Source organism: Panthera pardus, unplaced genomic scaffold (genome assembly GCF_024362965.1).
Source record: "Panthera pardus isolate Hobbes unplaced genomic scaffold, ASM2436296v1 HiC_scaffold_24, whole genome shotgun sequence".
Taxonomy (NCBI): Eukaryota; Metazoa; Chordata; class Mammalia; order Carnivora; family Felidae; genus Panthera; species Panthera pardus.
The window spans coordinates 130,019,595-130,038,040 of NW_026526810.1; the positions used below are offsets into that span (position 1 = coordinate 130,019,595).

Genomic DNA, 18,446 nt, shown 5'->3' on the forward strand with positions numbered 1-18,446 from the left:
GTGAACTATCACCGGGCTGCAGCTGCATGGGAGGAAGCGAGATGAACCAGTGGGCGTCTCTCGCCCCCAACCCCGACCCGGCTCACACAGACAGGGCTGTGCTGATACAGGCCCCCCGCCCCCCCCCCCCCCCCCGGAAGTGAGAATGCCAGGTCAGCTGCGTGTGTAGCTGCAGAGGGTGGCGGGCCTGAAATATGTCACCTTCTGCCCAAGGCTTTTCATACACAACTCTTGGTCACTCAATTTTTGCAAAGCACTTCTCCTTTTTTTCTCTTACAGAGTATAACTGGTTTCTCATACAGTCTTTTCCTGAAACTCTGAAGCTCCCACGCACAGAAATTTGATGTCAATTGATTGTATCTCGGTAGGCTACACTTTCAGAATGTGTAGTTTAGAATTAACAAAAGGGATCTTTCCGGCCATAAAAGCAAAAAAAAAAAAGGGGGGGGGGGAATTACTTAAAATCCTCCACTTTTTCCCTGTAAAGGAATCGAACAGTTAATGAATGTCTCCTCCCATTCCCACCCCACCCCCTTCCTCTGTCAAACCCTGGGTGAATTTCCCTCCCTTGGCTGGCCGGATGGTTGCAGAAGGCCGGAACTGGATCGCTGTGATGGCAAGATTTAATTTCGAGGGCACGGGTTCAGACTCAAAGGCTGAAGTACAGAGAGCAATTCTGACTCATCGGAAAGAGTATTTGTGGTCTTGGCAAAACGTCTTAGCGGTCATTCAAGAGAAAACAATGAAAATTTCCTCTATGTTCGTCTGGCCTCAACCTCAGTGATCATCGGAGGGAGACATAACCTTCTGCTAACGGATAAATCCTCGTAACAGGTCTGACATACAACAGCACTGGCTCCTTGCTCTCCACAGTCTGGGGTCCAGGCAGCTTCTCAGAAGCTGTTGGGATATAGTTAGCAGTTTGAGCTTATGGAAAATATCTGCTGGCAAAAAACAAACAAACAAAAAAAGCACATAATGCAAAAGATGAAAAATTTCATTAAATGGTTGAGATTCTTTTATCTCAAGATTAATCAAGTTTTTTTTTTATCACTTTTCAAAAATATATTTTAGAGAAAGAGTGACCAGGGGATGGGGTGGAGTGGGGGGGAGAGAATCTTAAACAGGCCCCACGCTCAGCACGCAGCCTGACGAGGGCCTTGATCCCCTGACCCTGGGATCATGATCTGAGATGAAATCATGAGTTGGACGCTCAACGGAGCCACCCAAGTGCCCCTGTTTTATCACTTTTAATCTCATCTTAACACGGTTTCTGATTACTTTTTTTTTCTTTAATGTTTATTTTGAGAGAGAGAGAGAGAGAGCGCGCGCAGGGGAGGGGCAGAGAGAGGGAATCCCAAGCAGGCTCTGCGCTATGGGCATGGGGCTCGAGCCCACAAACCATGAGATCATGACCTGGGCCAAAATCAAAAGTCAGATGCTTAACTGACTGAGCCACCCAGGCGCCCCATCACTTCATTCTTATTATTACCTTATAGGAGGTTATGATTTGGGTTCTTTTCCTCTGAATAAAATGAGGTTCTCAACAAAGTCCAGCATATGTGTCCCTTTTTTTTTTTTAAATATGTGTCATTTTAAAGGGCTACTCCCAAGTTCAGTCCTCACTGTGTAACAGCAGCATGAGGACAAAGGAGCACAGAGCTTCTGAACTGAACAGCCATGTTGATATTTTCTTTCATTGGATTTTTGGAGTGAAACTGTTGCCATTTTCGTTTCAGGGCGTCTAAAAAACCACATCTGTATCCAATATATACACATGCAGCAAAGATAATTCAGGAATATTTGATTTTCTGCGGGACTTGCTTGTGAGGCTATGATTCAGCAGTAAAATAAAAAAAAAAAGTGCTTTCAAGGCAACAAAACACACAGAGGAACCAAAAGTGCTGGAGTCTGCCAAAAAGATGCGATCAACAAATACCAGAGAACGTAATTTGGGGACCACAACGTCCGAGCACCATTATCCTAGGGTTAACGAACAGATCAAATGAGTTCCCGTACACAGAAAGAACAAAATGGTACGCGACACACGCAAGACGGTATTATTTGGGGGCAGGGGGGTGGGGGCGGCGAACGTTCTGAAGCAGAGGAACGGGAGTACAGATGAGGCCTTAAAACTCTGCAGCCCTCATAGAGAGACATCTTGAAATCGGCGTAAACCTTCGCAGACACCGCAAACGTAATTTTCACAAACCCGGGAAGGGGAAGGTGGGAAGGGGTGGAAAGTGCCGAGAAGGAACCCGTCTCGGTGACGTCACACCTCTACATTCCAAATCCCAGGAGGGAAGCAGGTTCTGCTGTGGCAGCCAAGCTTTCCACGCACGCTTCTTCAGGGAAGGCGTCTCCCCGTCCGTTCCGGACTAAACTTAACCCAATTTACAGCGCACCGTTTCTCTTCATTTCACCCAGGGGAGAGCAGGACCAGTAGAGGTGGGTCCTAACGAGGCCTTCCTTCCTGACTCGAGGCTGAGCCCACGAGATGTGGGAAACAGAGATTAGAAAAACTGAGGCCATGGCCAGAGCAGTATTTATAAAACCAGCTGGCTTGTCAAATAGAGGCTAGGAATCCCCAAAGGCGTTTCTGTCTGGCATTAGGGATTAGCAAAAATTCTCCCAGAGGGCTGGGCATTGTCCTGGTTTCTCGTACTTTCCATTGTTTTTAGGGCGGCTGGGGAAACCAGTTAATTCCACGGTCACACTGATGCTCTAAAATTACTAGATACTAGCTCCGTGCACCACAGCGAAAGGGTTCAGGTTCCGGCTCATGACTGTGGAACTCGGGGTCTCCGATGCTATTTTACTTTAGCTGAGGCATGTCTGGTGGCTCAAACAGCCACTTTTCTCTTAAAATGACACTTGCAGAATGTTCTCGCCGGCTTGGACCAACAGGTCTGTATCACCTGTCCCTATGCATAGAAACACACCCTCTTTGCAAGAATAAAGCAGGGACTTTAAGACCTGAAGTTGGAAACGCTGATCTGCTGAGCGTTCAGAAAACGTACTGTCTTAGGCTCAACAATCTGGACTCTTCATTTAGAGCTGATATATGGGAAGAAACTAGCTCAACTTTGTGAAGGTTTGTAACCATAGGTTCAATGTTGAATTTGCTTCTGGAGGGCTGGGTAGAAAGCAGAGATTGTGCGAAACACAGTAAAACTTTATCTATAAATAAGCACAGAGAGAAAAACGTTTTTAGGATGGCTGAGCCAGCATGTTTATACATGGCACGATTATTTAGTTTGTGGTCTAATTACATTTTGTGACCAAAATCCCAGGATTTAAATAACTTTCTGCGTACTTCCCACCTCCACCTTCTACTAATGTTCACATGGGAGACATCACGAACTGATAAAGATAATTGACTTACGTGCTCAAAACGCCCAAAATACATTGGAGTATAAAAGCAGATTTCTGACAACGGTTTTTGTCATGTTTTCATTACAGAAAAGAGTTTTGCTTTTAATTCCAGTATAGTCAATGTATAGTTTTACATCAGGTTCAGGCGTATAATACAGTGATTCCGGCATTAATAGAACAGATTTCTAAAGAAAAACCTCAAAACTAAAATGCCAAATCATACATGAGAGTTTGATGCTTTGGAAGAAATATCTCGCGTACCATCTTCTTGGTTTCTTTAAATCACAATGTTTGGAGGCAATACTCCAAGAGTGGTTTCATTTTTTATTTTTTTAAGTGTTTATTTATTTAGAAGGAGAGACAGAGCGTGAGCAGGGGAGGGGCAGAGAGAGACGGAGACAGAAAATCCCAAGCAGGTTCCGTGCTGCCAGCGCAGAGCCCAACGTGGGGCTCGAACCCACGGACCGAGACATCGTGACAGGAGCTGAAATCAAGTCAGACGCTCAACTGACTGAGCCACCCAAGTGCCCTCAACGGTGGTTTTAGAAGGCGAAAGATTTATTCGATCTGAAGAGAAACCAGAGTATAAGGGTGGCTTTAAATCAAAGACAGAAAGGAGTATGTTCAACATCTATAAAATTTTGTATTTTTGGCTGCTTTATTAAAAACTTCAAATTGTTTTAATTTCTTTGGTTGCGATGCCTAACCCAAAAGTTTAGATTTACCTTGCCCTTGACCGTGCTATCAAAGCCGCCCCACCGAGTGTTCTGAATGAACACAGACATGCTCTCTCATAGCCTTAGGTTTCACCTGCGTTCTTATGCTCTACTGCCCACAGCAACTCGACTTACTGTAAGTTCCCAGAACGCAGGCCGGGTATTCTTCCTGCTCAGGGTTTACTTGTAATCTTATGATGACAGCTGTGTTCTCAATAAAACGTCTGACAGTAAGAAAGACATCTAAGCTTCCAAGCCAATGCTACATACTAGGTAAGAGATGTGCCACCTCGCATTATTGTTCTACGTCCCTGGATCCTCAGAAGAGAAGTCTGCGAATTTTTCTCCCTATTCCAGTCAACACAGAAACAGGTCAGTTTCATGGAGGCAGTGAACAGTTTTAGCTTTGCAGGAACAAATTACATATATATATATATATATACATATATACACACACACACACACACACACATATACACATATATATACCAATATATATACCAATACAATACCAATATATAAAAATATATATATGTTTATATAGATAAAAATATATATTTATATTTTTAATCTATTTATTTATTTAAAAAACCCAACTTACTATAAGCATGAGGAAAAATTAGGTGATTTGGGAAATAATACATTCCCAACTGGTAAGCACACCAGGTCCTGGACTTCTGCAACATCGCTTAGGCTTCAGCACCACGGCATTTCCTGTACATACTTCTGTTCATGATGCTTGCTCCTCTGATTTACCTGGAATCCATGAAGCTGGGGAGGGGGGGGGGGGGAAAGGATTCTGTAAGAAGCGGATCAATGTCAGAAAACTATCACATATCCATACCATCAATAAGGATGAAATAAATATGTCAGGGACGAGCACTTCTGAGGAATATCTTGAGTTTATTCTCAATTCACCAGGGTCCCAGTTTCAGGCAGAATGGTTGCAAGATTACTTGTTACCAGCACGGCCTCGTTCTCTGATTTTAAAGTTGAGAACCTCCAAAACAGGTCACCTCTCGAAACCATTTTTAAAATACGTAAGGTTAAAAAAAAAAAATGTAGCAGTACTCAGTGTCCAACAGAAACCACTCTGTCTGTTAAACAATATCTCGACTGCAAGGCTTCTCTTGCTGTCGGTCGATAGATAATGACACCGCGCGGTCATTATCACCGTGGCAACAGCACCCAGGAACTATCAGAGGAAAATTGCACATAGAACGGCTGGCTCTTGAGCAGTCATGCCTCAGCTTCCTCTGGAGTATGCTTTTTCTGCAAGTCTGGTGTGCTCTAGGGTACCACCAACCCAGGGCGGCTCCAAGACTACAGATCACGTCTCGATTTCACGTGAGTCCCGATTTCCCCGAATCGCTCATTCCACCAACAGGAGCACCTGCCACGTCTCAAGCACCGTTCTAGGAACTGAGGCTACAGTAGTGAATAAAGTCCAGTGCCGGGAAGGGGAGGGGGGAGTCAATAAACGAGCTAGCGAATATATATTTCAAGGTGCACTAGGTACAATGGAAAACTGAGAAAGCAACGAGCCCGGGAGGCTTTCTGCCCTCCTCTCTGTACCCGCACCCTGCTTTGTACCTGCTTCTCACTTCTCCCGCTGACGAGCTCTGGGCACCAAGTCCGGGCATCCCGCGCAGGCACCGTGCCTAGCACGCAGCACCCGCTCAGAAAACGTTTGTCCAGGGAACCAATTCCCTCGTGGCTCCCTGGGCAACAAAGGACTGAGGCGGGCTGCAAAGTCCACGAGGCCCCAAACCCGGAAGGGATATGCACACGAGAGCACGTTACACAATTTTAAAAGTTATTTTCGAGATATAATTGAACGCCGGAGGCGGGCGCCGCCGGGCCGGGGCCGGGCCTCGGCTCCCACGCGGGCAGCGCGGCCAAGGCACAGCCGGGACACGTGGCCGCCCGCTTCGACGCGGGCGCCCCGGCCCCCAGCGCCCGGCCCCGGCCCCGGCCCCGCTCCCACCACGAACGGCGGCTTTCCGCCGCGGCCGCACGGAGGTACCGGCGTCGCTCACCCAGGCTGGGAAAGGCGGGCACAGGCCGGCTCCAGCCCCGCCGCCGCCCCTAACGCGGAAACCCGGAGCCGGGTTACCGCGTTGCCACGGCAACTCAACCACCGCCTACACCGGAACCGGAACCTTCCCTTGGAAGTGACCTCTTCCCGGCGTGCCGCGGAACGGCGGAGCCCGCCCACCTTTCGCAGTCATCCGGGAGTATCCCAGCAGGCCCGTCTACCCTCCGGAGGGAAGTCGTCTTCCCTCTGGTTTCGCCTCTCCTCGCCTTGGAGCGTGACCCTGATGGACATTCACTCTCTCCAATCAACTGACAAAGCGATTGCCAGCGGCCAATAGTAAGGGCTGTAGGATGCGGGCTTAAGGACCACCTCCATCCTGTCGGGGACCGGGCGAGTCATACGATTGGTAGAATCGAGTAAGTGCGGGCTAGCGTTGTCCAATCACGGGGAGGAGCTCGGAGCCGGCCCAATGAGAGCCTCCGGGGGGCGGGCCGGGCTGCCGCGGGCCCGGGGAAGGCTCCCGGGGGTGAGCCGAGGTCCCGGGCCGTCGAGGGCTCCGGCCAGCGTGCGGGAATGAGCGGGTCCCTGGGCCGGGTGGCGGTGGCTCTGCTCCGCTGGGGGCGCGGCTCCGGCGGCGGCGGCCTTTGGGGCCCAGGCGTGCGGGCGGCGGGTTCGGGCGGCGGCGGGGGCGGCTCAGCCGAGCAACTGGACGCGCTGGTGAAGAAGGACAAGGTGGTGGTCTTCCTCAAGGGGACTCCGGAGCAGCCCCAGTGCGGCTTCAGCAACGCAGTGGTGCAGATCCTGCGGCTGCACGGCGTCCGCGACTACGCGGCCTACAATGTGCTGGACGACCCCCAGCTCCGGCAAGGTCAGGCGGGCCCGCCGGGTGAGGGGCGAAGGGCCGGGGCCGCACCGCGGGGCTTGGGTGTGTCGCGCAAGAGGTCGGGGGCGGGGGGGGTTCGAGCGGGGCTAAGGGCGCGGGTTCCTGCACTGTATTCGGGGTCGAGTGGGGGGCATGGTTGGCTTGAAGTGGATCTTGAGGATCTGGGCATCCGGTTCTCTGGCCAGCTTGGGCATTGGGTAAGTCCCAGCTGTTCACTGGTCCCCACGCTGAGCCCAGGGAGGCGTTTCGGAGCCAGATCTCTCAGGCTCAGTCGGGGGGAGAGTGATGGGGAAGGGAGGCAAGAAGGAATACAGTAAGAACCACTAGGAGGTAGGCACTTTGGGGGACACGTTGAGAAGGTCGGCCTGCCTCACGAATAAGGAGCCGGTGCTGTTGATGGTGGAGGAAGGGCCGGGGTTGCCTTTGTCTGAGGCTGCCTGGTGCTTCAAGGCTCGGGCTGTCCGGAACCATCCTTTGTTGTTGCCACAAGGAGGGGGTTGACACTGCTTTTAGACTAGTCTTACTTGGGATCACTTGGTGTGGGAGGAAAAGTCATGAAATTTGTTTTTAGATACTCAAGGACAGGTTGGGATTGGGGGGGCGTGCTGGGGCATGGAGAGGCCTGTGGACAGAGAGATAAGGAATGAACCCCGTGCCCTAGGTAACTGAAGCTTGGAGCTGAAGGAACCAGGGACCAGTTAGGGTCTGGGGCCAGATGCAGCAGGTAGGTAGAGGCGGGAGGGCCCGGACAGCTAATTGGTACTTCTTCTAATAAGCACCGTGCCAGGAACCTTATTGACATGCTTTCTCCTGTTTTGTGGGGGAGGAGGAAGAGGACAGAGGAGTGTGTTGACCTGCCCCTTGGCTAAGGTCCTGGGTCAGAGTTGGTGGAGCAGTGGGGAGGCTGTATGTACCTCCTAGAGGGTGGCTTGGTGTCCTGCCTTCCCGTTAGAGACTCCCAGTGAATGAATCCTGGCACCTCCCTGAGCCTAGTGCTGTTCTTTAGTGACAGTGTTCCAGAAACGGTTTTACGGGGCCAGCTTCTCTGTTATCCCAAGCCTAGAATTCTCCCATTTTGTTATTACATATTTACGACTGTTATTCTCCAGTTGAAATGATCAGTCGTAGTCCTTTCTGCTTGATGAGACAGGCACTTGTGGTGGAAAGGTTTTGGGTTGTAATCCCTCTGCAGCCAGTCGGCTGTGCAATCCCATCCCTGCATTTTCCTTTTCAGTCGTATGAAGATACGAGGAAAGCAGACTTGACAAAGTTTTGATGAGGAAGAAAGAGAAAGTAAAACTTTTTAGAAAAGTGCCCCTCATTTTATCCAACACACAGAAGGCACCCACTAAATGGTAGCTATTTTATTATTGGGATATTTGGTTTTCAAAGTATTCCCCCCCCCCCCCCCCCCGCAATTAATCCCTGGGAAACTGTTGGTTTCTGTGGGTGGAAACTAGGAGGAGTGAGGGCAGGTTAACATTACCAGCTTTATGTGATCTTACCGTGTATTATGCTCGTGATCCCTGTTTGTTTTCCTGCTAGGATGCCACCGGTCACTAGGCCTTGGGGTGTTTTTGGTTTTTGGTTTTTCTATGTACGGGGAGTATCTGCGGTCTTCACCCAGCAGTGGCTGCTCTACTTAAAAGATAAGATAGGAGAAACTACTCTGTAATCTTTCCGTGGGGACCTCGCCACAGGTCCCCTGCAAATTGCTAGTATGGCCGTTCATAAAAAGTTGCGTTGTTAACAGCCTGTTCAGTACGAAGTTTTGAAGCTCTTCGGTTTGTGGTTTCTGTTCTCCTGTGGAATACAACGGAGATAGGCTATGCTGGAATGTAAGAACAAAGTAGGAGCAGAAATAAGAGGGCTGACTCATAGCACTTGGATTCCTGGCTTCCGTTTCACCTGTCTGGTTTCTAGTCTCTCACATTCTCTCTCTCTCTCTCTCTCTCTCTCAAGTTTATTTATCTTTCTTTTTTGAGAGAGAGAGTGTATGTACATGAGCAGGATAGAGGCAGAGAGAGAGAGAGAGAGAGAGAGAATTCCAAGCAGGCTCCGTGGTGTCTGTGCAGAGCCCAACACGGAGCTTGATCCCTTGACCCAGGGATCATGACCTGAACTGAAATCAAGAGTTGGTCACTTAACTGACTGAGCCACCCAGGTGTCCTAAGTCTCACTTTCTTAAGTGTTCAGACAACAGCTACAGGAATTTAGCCCTTAAATTTATTGTTTTTTTTAAGCTTTATTTGTTTATTTTGTGTGTGTGTATATGAGAGAGAGAGCATGAGCCTGGGAGGGGCAGGGAGAGGGAGAGAGAGAATCCCGAGCAGATTCCGCGCAATCAGTGTGGAGCCCTGCGGAGCCCTGCGGAGCCCGACGTGGGGCTTGAACTCACAAACCGTGAGATCATGACCTGAGCCGAAACCGAGAGTCAGGGGCTTAACCAACTGAGCCACCCAGGCGCCCCAGCCTTTAAATTTCTTGACCGTAGAGTTTCGACATTTCCATTCCCATTTTGTTTCATACCAGATTGTCATCTTGGTCGATAAATGTGTTGCATATATGTTGAACATAACATCCACCTTTTGTGTTGCTTAGAAAAATAAACTCGCGTGCAACTATTATGGAGCAGGGTAGCGTGTGCATGTTCCCGCAGTGGGGACTCATTTAGCCAGGGTAAGACTTTATAAAACATTCAGACTCTTCTTCTCTTTATTCTCTACACTTTTGACTTTACCAAGAGAAGCTGCCAGGCTGTCTGATGGCTGCTTTTGCTAGTCAGAGCTACCTCTGTGCACCTTTCCTAGACCCAAGGTCCCCGCTAGTAACTGGAGAGGCGCAGCTGCCAAACTGCCTTTCCTTTCTCCCTGTGCCACAGCTTTGCGAAGGGCTCAGAGCCTGAAGAACACCCACAGACTCTGTCTCGTTCCTGCTGCCCGGTTCCCAAGGTGTGATGCAGAGAGGTCTCAACCTGTGACCCAGGGAACAAAGACGACTGTGAGGTCCTCCTCCGGTCTTTTCTCTCTCCTGTTTATCTGGAATACACACAGAAGGGAGCCACAAAGGGATCGGGTCCCGGCAGACAGATGTCAGCATGTCCAAATCCTCCTTTTAACAAAGCCTGTCTTTTATTTTCCTTTGTAAAAGTAACATGCTCACCGAGGAAAGAGGAAACTTGGAAATGCCGAAAGTAATAAACGAAAACTACCTGTAATTCTGCATATACCGTTAACATTTGTATCTAGTTTCTAGTTGGGTTTTTGTTTGTTTGTTTGTTTTGTTTTTAAATGCATTTGAGATCACACGTGTCCATGCTTAGCATTTTGCCCTCTGGAGAGCAGGGACCATGTCTGACCGCGTTACCTGAGTACCCTGTATATTGCTTATGCAGCGCGAGCTTTCGGTGAGGATTTTAATGAATAAGTAAACACTTCTCTTATTTATCATATCGGAAACCATCTTCCATGCTCTTTAAAAACAAACCCTCTTAAATTTCTGCCTGTTCAGATCACCATTGTTTTTTGCTTTCACGAGGAGCAGTGTCTGTTGAATGAATAGCCATTATCTTATTGGTGAATGTTTATTAAGCCTTTGAAGATATGCACGGCCTTTTCACTATCAGGGAATTTGGGCAACAGTAACAAATCTGGGACCTTGGCAAATGTTAAAAGGGGGGGGGGGTTTCTGGGTCTTTGTTGTGATGGATGTGATACATGCTGTGGATGAGAGAATCCAGTCGCACCAACACCTGGGAGGAGTAACTGTCGGTGCCGGGTCAAGTTGAAGGGGACCAGCTGCTTCCCTCCTGGGTATACAGTCTAGAGTGAGGGTTGCCAGGGGTTCCTGCGTGGCTCCGTCGGTTAAGAGTCCGACTTCGGCTCAGGTCATGATCTCGTGGTCTGTGAGTTTAAGCCCCGCATTGGTCTCTGTGCTGACAGCTCAGAGCCTGGAGCCCCTCCCCACTCCCGCTCTTTCTCTCTCTGTCTCTCAAAAGATAAACGCACGTTAACAAACAAATAAAGTGGGGGTTGACAGACGACCTTTGTAAAGGGCCAGAGAGTAAGTACTTCAGTCTTTGTGGACCCTTCCACTCTGCTATTGGGGGCCTGAAGGCAGTCGGGATGGTACCTAGACAGGTAGGTGTGGCCGAGTTCTAATAAAACTTGATTTGCAAAAAGTAGGAAGTGGGCCATATCTGGCCCAAAGGCCGTAGTTTGCCACCTCTTTCTCCAGCGAGGAAGACCCCTGTGTTTGAGTTAGAAGATGCATGTAATGATACTCCCTGAAGCACTGCTCGTAATAATGAAAACTTGGCAAGAGAGGATCTTGGCCTATTAGCAGACTGGATAAACAGACTGTGGTTTAGCCAGGCGATAGAAAACTAAGTTGTGGTAGAGTGATCTAGTTCTAGATGTATCTCATGTAACTGAATCTCAAAAATTACAGGGTGCAGTCACGAAGTAAGTTGCAAAAAAGGTAGTCATGGCATAATGCCGTTCGTGTATACAGACGTTACCGGTGTGAAACGGCCCGACGTGTTGCGGACACACGTCAGTTGTAAGTATGGATCGTGGGCAGGGGTGGGATGTGCCAGCCAGAGGCCACCTGCGGAGGTCTAGAACCTGTCCTTTGGATTCCTAGAAACCCGGATGGAAATCCAGGCCCGGCCGTTTGCCAGCACTGTGACTTTGGTTAAAGAACTTCTCTGAGCCTCAGTTTCTTCCTCTGATAAATAGGGACTAATTATGCCTTCCCGGAAGGACTCTTACAAAGGTTAAGTGAGGGTATGTATTGAAAACACTTAAAGAATGTGAAATTCAGTAACCCTATCAGCAAGTGCCTGGCACACCTGATTGGTATTTTTCCAGCATTCTTCCCTGGGCGTCCTCTGTTGCACGTGTTTCTAGAGAGGCAGGACTTGAAGGGTGGAGTAGGGGGCATTGGTGGAGAGGAGAGCGTATCCGCCTTGCACCTGGAACGTGCGAGCTCAATCCTTTCACCAGTTAGGTCTCAATTCATCTTTGTAATAAATCCGTGAGGCATGGATTTCTTCCCACTTCCCAGGTAGGGAGACTGAGGCTAAGACATGAGCAAATTTATCTGAAGCTACATCTGCAAGCTAGCAAGCCACAGTCGGCTGCCCTTAAAGCCATTGCTTTGTTCACTCTGTCCCCAGCCTTTGCTTTTCCCCTGTTGAGGGTCTCTCGTTTCCCTTGCTATCTCTGCTCAGGTGATCTCATGGGGGTGCTGACGTCATTGTTTCCTAGGAGGACTTCAGGAGGAGGTGATGTGACTTGCCCCAGGCAGAGTTAACCTGCATCAGACTCTGAAGCTCCTATGGTGAAAATCTACCAGGAAAAAAAAAAAGGAAACTCTTACCATTTGTTTGTTGTCCAAACCGGGAACGAAGTCTAATGTTCCGAAATGGGATGAATTTTGAAAAGTCCCTTTCGGAAGTTCTGGAAGTACTTTTTCTCCACTCTGGTTTGATGCTTTGGAATATTAATTTTTTTGGTGGGGCAGTAGGTAGAGGTAGAACCGGTTTTGTAAGACCACCTCCTTCGTCGCTCCAGATTCCTAGTGTCACCCTGTGTAGAAGTTCGCAGTCAGTACTTTTGTCCCAAGTTGAATCATTGTCATCTATCGTCTTTAAAATGCCATTGTCATTAAAATCCACTCTTGGATACGATTTTCTCATTTTCACGAGTTTCTCCGATCCTGAGTTATTTGGAGTGAAAGTTAACTACCACTGTATGTTGCAGGTTTTGAGAATTAAAAAGTGTGAGAAATTAGCCATGTTTAAACAATTAATGGTGGACCGATGGGATTCATTTTAATTTTCAACTTGTGAGCCGCGGTCTCTTATTATCAGAAGTTACTCGCTTCGTGCTATAGGAATCCACTGGTTATCTCGTTAAATATTTAAACTTGTAATCAGGCTTCTAAAAAAAGGAACGTAGTATTTTTTTAAGACGCTGAAGCTTTGCCTTGCTATCAGCTGCCTGTAACCTCTGTTACTCTAAAAGCCGAAGAAGCAGGTAGGTTTCGTTTTGATCAACTGTCAGCTGGTAGGCCCGTTGGCCACTGTCACAATGCCATCATGGGCTCCGCGGGGCGGTGCTTCTGAGTTCCTGAAATGTAAGTTATTGGGCAAGATGGTGTGACTCTGGGGTTTGGAAGGAGTCCCAGCTCCCTCGCACGTGACTGGCGGGGGCGGACGTTCGGGAAGGTTGGAAAGCCCACCGGCTGGGTAGTTTTAATGGTGGCGTCTCTGCCTCTTCTGTCTTGTCTGGACGTGTGGTCTGCAGCAGCATGGAATTAATGCAGGAATCGAGCCTAAAGCTTTGATTGAGTGTGTGGTACTATAAATACGATTGATGGAAGCAAGTCATTCTTTTACTTAGCAAAGATCTTATGTAAAAACACTGCTCTTTAGGATCAGATGCGTGTGGTTTTCGGGCGACCTCAGATGGCAAATTGACTCTCATTTATGGTGCGTTTCAAAAATTGTAGGGACTCACCGAAAGAATCAGTAGATACTCATTGTCTTGGAAAGCTTCACACAACGTATTACCAATTGAAAAAGACCCAGATGTAAAAGCACGCACTTAAGTGGCACATGCACACAATACAGAAGGTTCTTAAGAAGCTTTCAAAGAATTACAAGAGATTCGTGTTGACTTTAAACATTTCTTAATTCCCACACCCACTCTCGGTCACATGAAAGTAAAAAAAGATGGATCACTGGCTTCTTTGTGAAATAAGTTCTAACAGACTATTTAAGGACAGAGCTTTTTTTTTTTTTAAATACAACTCATATGCTGAGTCGTCTCTGTGGCATCAAGGATCAGAATGATGAAAAACTTTAATTCATCAAGATACTCTAACATATCTAGATATTTGGTATTCTAAAGACGTTCTGAAGGCTAAATGAAATTTTCCTTTTATTAGTAACCCCCCTACCTCTAGCTGATTTTTTTTTTTTTTTTTTTTAAGACACTCAAAGTGGCTTAGAACTGTGATTTTCTGGGGATATAACATACAGCATGGTGACTATAGCTGACAATCCTGTATTGCACATTTGTAAGCTTTTAAGGTAATCTCGAAAGTTCTCATCACAGGAAAAAACCTCCGTAACCTTATATGGTGACAGGTGTTAACTAGACTTATTGTGGTGATCATTTTGTAATATATACACATATCAAATCATTATACTGTATGCCTGAAATAATATGTCATATGTCAATTATACCTCAAAAAAACACCCAAAACTAAGTGTGCTTTCTGGGGCCTATAACGCTGGACCCATTATCTCCCTAGAAGTCTGGGGAAGAAAGATAAAGCTCTCAGCTGGGGGCCGTCTTTAGTGCTGTGGTTAGGAGCTAAGTTACCGTTTTTTAGAAGGCAGTGACTTATTTAAAAGAGAAAAACACATTGCCTCTTAGGATTTGGGCCATCGCTCAAGGTGGTGTTTTTATTTGGAAAATAAATGCTGAGTAAATGATAGGGTATCCAGGACCAGCTTTTTAGCACCAGTATTTTTCGTTGGTTTGCATGAAAACCCCCACGTGAACGACTTTTAATTTGCACGGTATTGTGTTTTGTTTGAACGGCCTGTTGACGTTGCTGTTTTGTTTGTTTGCTCGTTTTGGCCATTTGAAAATATCTATGGAAGTGTAAACATGGCAAGTATATAGTGATTGATGGTCACGTGCCATGGTTTTGACCATCGTCCGTTTTTCATAGAGCCAACACACGTTTTGCTGGAAGGCCATGTTTTTGGAAGTGTTTTCTCATCTCAGCACACAAGTAGGAAGGAAGTAGAATGGTTGGAAGAATGTGAGGAAAGAGCAGCCTTCTGTCTTGAGATCGAAACCACGCCTTTTCCCTACCTTGTTGTCAAGACCATCGGCCTCATGGCCCAGAGCTGAACAGAAGAACCACACGGCCTCACTGTCCTAGAATGTGCCTCATCTCTGTGTGTCCTCCACACCGCTCACACACGGGACCGATCCCGTGCATGCTGGTTGGTTTCTTGTCCTCTGTGAGCGCTTGAGAACGAGGAGGGGGTCCCCCTCACCCTCTGGCACCGCTCCTGGCCCAGGACATGGGCCTTAGGCGAGCTTCGGGCTTCTCCTTGCTTTGACTTGGTCGCTGCGAGTTCTGTGCTGAGCCGAATCCACCTGCCCTGTGGAGAGCCCATCTGAGGGGCTGAGTAGGGCGAGGGCTGCAGTCTGCCCTAGGACAGAGATTTTTCTCTGGGTCAAAGAAGTAAAGGCAAAAACCCATGACCAACCCAGATAGGCATAAAAACCGTGAGGCGGGGACTGCCTCATTTGGCAGAGTTGGACCCGTGGGTCCATGATAGACCCGTATTAAGTAGTCCGCTTGGAAATGAAGTCCTGGCATTTCTTTAACGTTTGGTCTCACTGAAACCATGACTGGCAGATGAATGGAGAATGTGGCTCCGTACGTGTTGTGTGACTTACATGAACCGGTCGGTTCTCTGCCATCAATCCCTGCCGATTGTGTGCGTTCGTGCGTGTGTGTGTGTGTGTGTGTGTCAGACATTCTACGACAGCCTCGCCTACCTGATTGTCCCGTCGTGAAAGCTTTGCGAGATGGGGGTGGAAACAGGCGGGTGGTGGAAAGACTTGGCCGAGGCCTCACAGCTCGTAATTGGAGGAGGTGGGGTTTGAACCGTGACCCAGTTGACTCTGCAGCTCCGAGTCTGTGGCAAACACGTCCCTCGGGGATGGGGGAAGCAAGAAGGGAACGGCACCGGATGTCCTGCTGGGAGCGCGTGGAAAACAGATTTTGCCACGAGAAGTTCAGCTCTGACCGTTTGAATGACACTGAAATGTTCTCTCCCCGTAGGCATTAAAGACTATTCCAACTGGCCCACCATCCCGCAAGTGTACCTCAACGGCGAGTTCGTGGGGGGCTGTGACATTCTGTTGCAGATGCACCAGAACGGGGACCTGGTGGAGGAACTGAAAAAGCTGGGGATCCGCTCTGCCCTTCTGGATGAAAAGAAAGACCAAGACTCCAAGTGAGGGCGGCCCGGGGCCTCCCTGAGCAGCAGGGGCTGTTGGTGCCCAGACTCCCCGCCGGCCAAGCCTTACCGATTCTGGTCTTGACTCTTCCGACGGCAGCTGCTTGCACGGATTTCTCCAGTCTGTAAGCAGTTGGGCGATTTTGGTGTGTCTGGTGTTGGGGCTGCGAATATTCTGTTGTGAACTTCATTAGAACCACTGCACTGTAATGATTCAATGTTGTATTACGATATTGCTGTCAACAAAATCTGTTCTTAGGTTGTCATTTGCTCTTTGCCTGATTCAGGAGTAAAACGAGGAGCTTTTGAGTCATTCTTCGTGAATCCTCTGCAAATGTGTCAGTCTGCAAAGATAATTATATCTCCCCAAATTTTTCGTAGCTGCTTCTGTTAAGAAAAATGATGGACAGGGAGGAAGATGTGATAACTGGGGTGTTGTTTTTTTTAAATAAACTGCCAACCCAGGGATCCTGTGTGTGAGTCGTTCATTCTGAATAGCAGGAACACTGCACCTTCCTCTGCTCGGGCCCGCTGTAACAAAATACCACAGTCTGGGCGGGCTTATGAACAACAGATGTTTATTTCTTTTGGTTCCGGGAGCTGCGAGTCCAGGATGAAGGCTCTAGCACACCAGCTGTCAGGTGAGGGCTGTGCCTGGTTCATTGATGGCATCTTCTCACCGTGTCCTCATGAGGAAGCCCTCTGGGGTCCCTCTTAAATGGGCACAAATCCCATTCGTGAGGACCCTGCCCTCGGTCACCTCCCAAAGCCCCCCCCCGCCGCCAACACCACCATTCTGGGGGTCTGGGGTCAACACAGGAATGTTGAGGGGAGGCATTCAGTCCGTAGCAGTGTGGATTATGAGTGCCCGTGACCTTCCGTTTTTAGAAATGCGGAGTGATTCTCAAACTCTTCTGTTAAATTGGACATAAAAATTGCCATCAAGCGATGGTCTAATTTCTTGAGGGAAGGTAAGCCTTGTGAGTGCCGGGTGGTGTTGACTGGCTAAGTTGGGCGCCCGGGTGGCGTGCGGAGAAGGGAGGTGGCTGAGGCTGGAGGAGGCAGCCCCGCTCGCCCGCCCCTGAGATCTGGTAGCTGCGCTACCGTCAGGGGGACGTCACCAGCGGTCTTCCAAAGACAGGAATCCACTGAGCATTGTGTTTTCTTAAAAAATACGGTCTATACACGATGTTATATAGAGAACACCCTGAACACTCCACCAGAGATCTACCAGAACTGATAAAGGAATTCAGAAAAGTAGGATTTAAAATCCGTTTCATTCCTATACACTAATAATGAAGCAGCAGAAAGGGAAGTTACGAAAACAATCTCATCTATAATTGCACCAAAAATAACTAACTCACTAACGCTAACCGAGCAATCTATACATTCAATGCAATCCCTACCAAAATGCCAACACAGTTTTCACAGATTCGGAACAGACAATCCTAAAATTTATATAGAGCCACAGAAGACCCCGAACAGCCAAAGCAATCTTGAAAAAGTAGAACAAAACTGGAAGCATCACAATTCCAGGTTTCAAGTTATGTTACAAAGCTATAGTAACCAACAGTATGGTACTGGCATAAAAATAGACACATAGATCAATGGAACAGAATAGAAAACCCAGAAATAAACCCACAATTATATGATCAATTAATCTCCAACAAGGAATGCAAGAATATGCAATGGGAAAAAGCCTTTCAACAAATGGTGTTGGGAAAACTAGACAGCTACGTGCAAACGAATGAAACTGGACCACCTACACGGTACCAAAAATAAACTCAAAATGGATTAAAGACCTAAATGTGAGATGCGAAACGATAAAAATCCTGGAAGAGGCCACAGGCAGCAATTTCTCTAATATCAGCCATAGCAATGTTTTTCGAGATACGTCTCCTGAGGTAAGGGAAATAAAAGTGAAAATAAACCATTGGGACTACATCAAATTCTGCACAAAGGAAACAAGAAAACGAAATGGCAACCTACTGAATAGGGGAAGAGATTTGCAAATGACTTCCGATAAGGGGTTGGTATCCAAAATGCATAAAGAACTGATACAACTCAACACCTAAAAAGACAAATAATCCAATTAAAAATGGGCAGAAGACATGAACAGACATTTTTCCAAAGAAGGCATCCAGATGATCAACAGACACATGAAAAGATGCTCAACATCACATCCTCAGGGAAATGCAAATCAAAACCCCGAGATACCACCTCACAATGGCTAAAATCAACAAGGCAGGAAGCAACAGGAGGTGTTGGGGAGGATGTGGAGAAAGGGGAACCCTCCTGTGCCGATGGTGGGAATGCAAACTGGTGCAGCCACTCTGGAACACAGTATGGAGTTTCCTTAAGTAAAAAATAGAACTA

General features: G+C 47.8%; 1 protein-coding gene, 2 long non-coding RNA genes and 1 other non-coding gene across 4 annotated transcripts; 2 read left to right on the top strand and 2 right to left on the bottom strand.

Moving 5' to 3' along the window:
- Window positions 1-3,426: 3,426 nt before the first annotated feature.
- Window positions 3,427-6,368, bottom strand: LOC109274524 (uncharacterized). The gene is made up of 4 exons (XR_002083655.2): window positions 5,685-6,368; window positions 4,693-4,862; window positions 4,227-4,439; window positions 3,427-3,942 (listed from the first exon to the last, which is right to left on the bottom strand). It is a non-coding gene; the product is annotated as an uncharacterized LOC109274524 (long non-coding RNA).
- On the bottom strand, window positions 5,149-5,423 carry LOC128773332 (small Cajal body-specific RNA 13). The gene has a single exon (XR_008417599.1). It is a non-coding gene; the product is annotated as a small Cajal body-specific RNA 13 (non-coding RNA).
- A 251-nt stretch (window positions 6,369-6,619) lies between the features above and the next one.
- On the top strand, window positions 6,620-16,538 carry GLRX5 (glutaredoxin 5). The gene is made up of 2 exons (XM_019462190.2): window positions 6,620-6,997; window positions 15,893-16,538. Exons 1-2 carry the CDS (start codon window positions 6,703-6,705, stop codon window positions 16,069-16,071), a joined length of 474 nt encoding a protein of 157 aa, XP_019317735.1. The 5' UTR covers window positions 6,620-6,702; the 3' UTR covers window positions 16,072-16,538.
- LOC128773061 (uncharacterized) lies at window positions 9,090-13,818 on the top strand. Its single transcript, XR_008417315.1, has 2 exons — window positions 9,090-11,572; window positions 11,657-13,818. It is a non-coding gene; the product is annotated as an uncharacterized LOC128773061 (long non-coding RNA).
- Window positions 16,539-18,446: the final 1,908 nt, after the last annotated feature.